Source organism: Arachis ipaensis, chromosome B03 (assembly GCF_000816755.2).
Source record: "Arachis ipaensis cultivar K30076 chromosome B03, Araip1.1, whole genome shotgun sequence".
In the NCBI taxonomy this organism is placed as follows: domain Eukaryota; kingdom Viridiplantae; phylum Streptophyta; class Magnoliopsida; order Fabales; family Fabaceae; genus Arachis; species Arachis ipaensis.
In genome coordinates this window covers 335,898-342,451 of record NC_029787.2, presented here as the reverse complement: position 1 = coordinate 342,451, position 6,554 = coordinate 335,898, and the positions used below count along the sequence as shown (strand labels likewise).

General features: G+C 32.5%; 2 protein-coding genes across 2 annotated transcripts in view; both read right to left on the bottom strand.

Annotated features, from left to right (window-relative positions):
- LOC107629474 (F-box protein At2g26160) lies at window positions 12–2,109 on the bottom strand. The gene is made up of 3 exons (XM_021117645.1): window positions 1,943–2,109; window positions 626–1,863; window positions 12–310 (listed from the first exon to the last, which is right to left on the bottom strand). The coding sequence occupies exon 2, from the start codon at window positions 1,768–1,770 to the stop codon at window positions 634–636; it is 1,137 nt and encodes a 378-aa protein (XP_020973304.1). The 5' UTR covers window positions 1,771–1,863; window positions 1,943–2,109; the 3' UTR covers window positions 12–310; window positions 626–633.
- LOC107632440 (GDSL esterase/lipase At5g18430) overlaps window positions 6,337–6,554 on the bottom strand; it is a 1,651-nt gene continuing 1,433 nt past the window's right edge. Inside the window, exon 3 of the mRNA XM_016336120.2 lies at window positions 6,337–6,546. Coding sequence (XP_016191606.1) covers window positions 6,337–6,546 — 210 coding nt within the window. The remainder of the gene's footprint in view (window positions 6,547–6,554) is intronic.

Below are 6,554 nucleotides of genomic sequence, written 5' to 3'. Positions count from 1 at the left end.
AAGTCCCAATCAATCTTCAAGTACACAACCGAATCTCATTATATACTAATGGAAGTACAACATAGATCTTGATTTTTGTTATGATACAAAGTTGTTGCTATAGCCTATATATATATATATATAATACAAAGGTGGAATGAGAAGATCTTGGAGAACCAAAAGAATCCTAGTGTGACACTCAAGTAGCAAATGAACCAATAATTACATAGCAAGCAAAAGTGGCTTCCATAAATTAAGATCAGCAATAGTATACCTCTTCACTATGAACTTCTCTAGAGAGGTTCTTCTTCCTTCATGTATATGCTTTTAGCTGTTGAGAAGACACAAATACACATCAGTGAAGTGATCAAAGCAGCAATAATAAGGATTCATAGTGTTTTTGGAGCACTACAATATTCAATTGCCATAAATAAAGTAAGCATTCTCAACAATTTGATTGAATAGTTCTATAAACATCACATAGTTAAGAATCAATCACACTACTGAGACAAACATATATCTGGTCTGGTGAACTATCATGGTTATCAAAGACACAACTAGTGATAGCATTCTTTACATTAGTTGCAAAATATATAGTAACATGAAGTTGTGCTACATATGCAGTATGGCCAAGAAAATAGTATACCTTTAAACTCAAATAGTGTGACCTAGCCAAGCGGTTTGAGGCATCATATTCTTCTCAATACTTGGATCAAAGTCAATGGTAACAATGCTATGATCATCCAAGCTGTACATCCTTAAATCAAACATATCAGTGAAGTAAATGCAGTTCCCTTGATATCCAGTGAGTTCTTTAGCTGAAACAGAGAAATTACAATTTCTACCCAAAATGAAGGCTCTATCTCCCAATTGTTTCACATCAACCCAAGTTCCCCAATCTTCATCCAACTTATAAACCTTGAAACATTCCACGGCAGCATCTCGGTTTTCCTGGCGGCCGAAGTAGTTTCTCCTCCTTGGCTCAGTTTCATAGTACCTATCAACAACATAGAGACTCCCACATGATTCGACCAAATGTTTCTTGTTACCAAAACCACACAAGGGAGGTGTGAACTGAATCAATTTCAAGGAATTTGTATCTACCCATGAGATAGTGCCCCACTTATCAGTGACATAGAACTGACCCCTATGCACAATAACATCATCATAATAGAAATTCTTGTCATCCACTAGTGCCCATTTCTCATCACCATGTTTCATTATCCCCAATCTTCCCTCTAAAAACACACAACAAGCAACCGAATCTTCAACACCAACCCAAGAAGAGTTTGGAAAGAAAACAACCTTGCTCACAGAAGCAGAGAACCTGCCAGTGTTCTGAAGGGTGTAGGATTTGCATAATTCAATGACTCTATAGTCCAAAAGGTTCCAAATCATTGGAGAATCTTCAGAAGGATGAAAGATTTTCCGTCCAGATATTGGGCTAACCAGCCTCAAAGAAACACCCTTTGGACCTTCTTCAACCTTGATCAACCACCCTTTGGAAGAAGAAGGTGCCAAAGGATCCAACTTGGAGCCAAAGCTTGCATCAGTTGACTCAATAAGATAAAGGGTAGCTTGGTTAAGGCTTGCTTTAATGGAGGAATTGATGGGGTGAGGGATTTTCATTGGAAAAGATGGAGAATTTGGATGAGAAGAAGGGATGGAAGATCTCCAAGTTTCACAAACACTTCTGAATCTTAGAACATCTATGTGATTCTCTAGACACTTTCCAATCTTGGGCCATAGCTCTATGGGGAGTTCAGACCAATCTACCTTCTCACGATCCATAGATTCAAACTCCAAAACACCTTTTCTGCTATGTTTGTTCTTGACTTCGAAGTTTGAAGACTCTATGCTTCTTTATGCTTTTTGGTTTGGTTCCTGACTTTCATCAAATGGGTGGTGGGTGCTTTTATAAGTGTTGAATGATGAAGACTGAATAAGAAGAAGAAGAAGGTACCTGTGAGTTCAGAAGAAGGAGTGAGGAACCAACAACAGAGAAACGTGGAGAATACTTCAGAGATTTCAAATTCAACATCGTGAATCTTGATGCTGAAGATGCCATGTAAGACTTATGGTTTTCTTCAAGGAGGAACAACAGTTGACTTCTTAGTCTCCTTTTTTGATAACATAGGTAGCGTTTGGTAGAGAGACAGAGACGGAAAGACTGAGACTGAGAGACAGAGACTAAGAGACAGGGATTGAAATAAATCTCAGTATTCTGTTTGGTGCAAAATGGGAGACAGGAATTGAAATAAGAATGAAACTCTAAAAGTGTATAAATTTATTTTAAAAACTTAATAAAAATTAAATGACACATTTTCTTAAATAAATATTTAATTTTTTTTCCGTTTATCATAAAATGCACCTATAAAAAATTAAAAATAGTGTTTTTTTTTTTGGACAGGGAAAAATAGTGTTTTATTTTTGGACATTATAAAAATAGTGCTTTTAGAAGGCCATAGAAATGAATATGGGCCACAGCCCAAAAGACCAAGAAGAACTATGTACCGAGCCCAAAAAACTTGATGCTGTGTACAAAAAATATTAATGTAAAAACTGATATATGATACTAATTATAAGAGGATTATGTTAATGAGTAACTTATAATCACATATTAAGGTTTTAAAAAAGTACTTTACCAAAAAAAAAGGTTTTAAAAAAGTATAATTTCAATATTTTAATCGGTTAGATGTGTTGAAAATTTCAAATATATATATATAGTTAGTAATAAGTTTATTGTTTCGGAAATTGTAATAATAATTTTTAGTTAATAATTAACAAAAACCTTTACAGAAAAATATAGGTAAATTAAAGAACCCTCACTTGTTTAAAATTAAGGTAAATGCAGACTATATATTATATAAAAGACATTCTCTCACTTGAGAAGCATATATATTGAAATATTGTATTAAATGGTTACACCACATTTTTATAACAAAAGTGAACTCTCGGCAACTCTTATTGAGTTAAGTCTCAAAGTAGTTTCTGAACTTACACTCGAGTCTTAAAATAATCTCTGAAGTTAATAATTACTCAAATTCATCCACAAACTTGTACTCCGAGACTCATAATAGTCCCTCAAGCATTTTCCGTTCATCAGAACCTTAAAACGACGTCGTTTTGAACAAAAAAATAAAAAAAAGAAAAAGAAAAAGAAAGCGACGTCGTTTTGAAAAAAAAAAGAATTCCCTTCTTCTTCTTCTTCTTCTTCAACGCTGTTGTTCTTCTTTTTTAACTCTGTTTTTCTTCTTCTTTTTTAAAAGGTCACAAAAATAAAAACCAACACCACAAAATATCACAAAAAACAGCATTAATAAGAAAAGTTCAATCAAGTTAAATAGCATACATCAATCAACTTAAATAGCAACAAGCACAAAAATAGCAACAATAAAAAAAAACTTAAAGAACAATGATTGAATAACTAAAAAAATTAAAGAAAAAGAAATTACCATGGCTGAGAGAAAGAACCGTGCCAGAGGAGAGAAGAAGGAGACCGAGTGGAGATGGAGGCTGTCGAGCAGCGGCGGCAGTGAAACGGAAGCGGCAGCAAAGGTTGAGGAGAGCTCTTATGAGTGTGAAAGTATGGTTGGAAAAAGAGAAGGCATCAGATTAGAAAGGAGAAAGGGAAGGAAAAGAATCTCAGGTTGGGGAGCAGAAGAGGAAAGGGAAGGAGAAGGGCGTTGGGGAAGCAGAAGAAAAAGGGAAAGGGGAAGGGTTGGAGGAGGGAAAAGGGACGGGTTGGGGATGAAGAAGGGAAAGGGAAAGGTTGGGAGAGGGAAAGGGGTTGGGGATAGAGAAGGGATCAGATTGGGAATTAGAGGGGGGGTGGGGGTGGGGGCTGGGTACGCTACGCGTTTTTTCTTTATTTTTTTTGGATTGGAGGTTTTATGCTATGTTTCTTTTTTCTTTTTTTTTTTTGTTCAAAACGACGTCATTTTAAGATTTTGATGAACGGAAAATGCTTGAGGGACTATTATGAGTCCCGGAGTACAAGTTCGGGGATGAATTTGAGTAATTATTAACTTCAAGGATTACTTTGAAGCTCGAGTGCAAGTTTAGGGACTACTTTGAAACTTAACTCACTCTTATTAGTGACAAATTAAATGTGACAATCTATCGTTAAATTATTCCCAACATGTATGCATTGGAAAATAAAAGAACACATGAGCAGCATCCATTATTATTAGATGCCTTGTGACGGATTATTTAATCCGACAGCTTATAGCCCGATAAAACGACATTGTTAATCGTCACAAAATCCAACGACGTAAAATTTAACAGTAATTTTCACTATTTTCAGCCTGTTTCTTATAGTGTGTTGTGATCTGAATAATTAAGCCCTAGCTAATTGGCTCAAATTAATTGGAGTCACAAAGTCTTTTGACTTTCCATGAACAAGTGTTTGTGCAGCCAATTGAGAAGCTCTCTCACTTGGATGAAACCAATCCCAAAACAAGTGATCCTTTCTATCAAAACATAGATTGGCACCAGCTGTTTTGTTGCATGGACCTTGCCCATTCAAATCTTTTCATATAAAAATTCCACATGGTATTAATTTTTACTTCTTATACCAATGACAAAATTAATATATGATAGAATCATGTAAAATTTTCATACGAGAGAATTCATTACTAATATTAGATTTAGAGGTATATTATTTTCTAAATGAAATACCTAATCTAATCCTAATTCATTTGAGAAAGACCACGTGACCTCTAACAAAATAAAAATGATAAAATAACCCTTAATAACTATTTATTTTATGAGATCCATCAGTCTTTTTTATTATATAATTATTTTATTTTTGGTTAAAAATAAGAATTATTAATCTCCCCAAAAACAATATCTTAGAAATTTACATAATTTGTAATAAATATTGAATGTTCTATAGTTTTTTTTTTCCTTTTATTCTCTGCTAATATATTCTTGATTAATGGCAGAGATAGATAAAATGAAACAGAAGAAACATACATACAATAAATTCTTACCGAAAGTGGATGGTGTGTCTAGCAAAGTTTTGGTCATTAGAAAAGTGTTGCCAAGTGAATACTTAAACCCTACCAATTCAGAACTCAATTTTTTAAGAAGAGTATTAGTGGCGGAATAGAAGGCTGTTGCTAAATCATTGAGTGGTTTCAAACAGTGTCCTTTATTCTGAGAAGTAACAGCCGGACAACATCCAACGGGTGGAATACTTAGTATCCCAAATTTTCTAGCTCCTAAAAAATATAGATTCTGCAATTCACATCAATAATAAACAATGATGTCTTTCATATTATGTTAAAAATCACCACACATTAACTAAGAGTATGCATATATAATTCACAAACAAAATATTAAGATGATTACTCATTTGAAGATGTTTTCGTAGGAAGATGATAATGAAAAATTGTTAAATAGTTTGATATGGTCGACTAAACTACTTAATATAATACGTATAAATATCTTATTACTAAAAAATTGTATATTATCGACAAATTAAATTTTGTTTCTCAAAAATATTGATGAATTTTGCGACATATGATGTTTGTTGGTAAAAACAAAAATCAACGATAAATTCGTCGGTAATTTATTATTTTCTAGTATTGTTGAAACTATTATTTTCGCATAAAAATATCTTTATATAAAAAATCGTAGAAATTAAAACTAGCTATAACTTTTTTAAAAGACAAGAGAAAGAACAAATTAATTGAATGATAGTCGAAAAAAGTTGATTTCTGAATTCTTTTTTTTTTTTACTTTCTTTAAATTAGTGCAATTTATTTTGCAGTTGTTGAAAATATCCTTGCTTGAAATGCTCAAAAAAGAAATTTCTCTTATATGTGGTATTTTTATTTTAATTCTTTTGGTAGTAAACCAGCAACATGAAAATTCTTTCATTTTTTTAGCATAAACAATAATAGATAGGTTTAATTACTCTGTTAGTTCCTATAGTTTCGTGAAATTTTTAATTAGGTCTTTATACTTTTTTCTTTTTAATTGGGTCCCTAGACTAATTTTTTTTTCAATTAAATCCCTCTTAGTAGTAATTGGCTTAATTTTATAGGGATCCAACAAAAAAAATTGGTATAGAGACCTAAAAGGAAAAAAAAGTGTATGGACCCAATTAAAAAAAAATTGGTGCAAGGACTCAATTAAAAGAAAAAAAAGTATAGGGACCTAATTAAAAATTTCGCGAAACTATAGGGACTAATAGAGTAATTAAACCTAATAGATATTAAGAATATGAGTCGTTGAAATACCAAAATTATTTATATATTTAAATTTAGATATACATAAAGTGTAATATAGTAATTAAGTAGTAAAATAATTGTGTATGATGCAATAATAGTTGTTTAAAAAAAAAAGTAATTAGGATACCTTTATATGGATGAAGTAGGTGGCTTGAAGAGAAGCCAAATATTGTTGTGGGTTGCGAATGGAAGTTTCATTACGTGCAAAATCAAAGAGATCATTGCTTCCAACACTAATTAGAAACAAAGCATTTGAAACAAATCTACAAGCTTTTTCTTCTCCCAATTTCTCATTGATTTTCTCACGCACAAATTTAAATTGTTCAACCTGTTTCT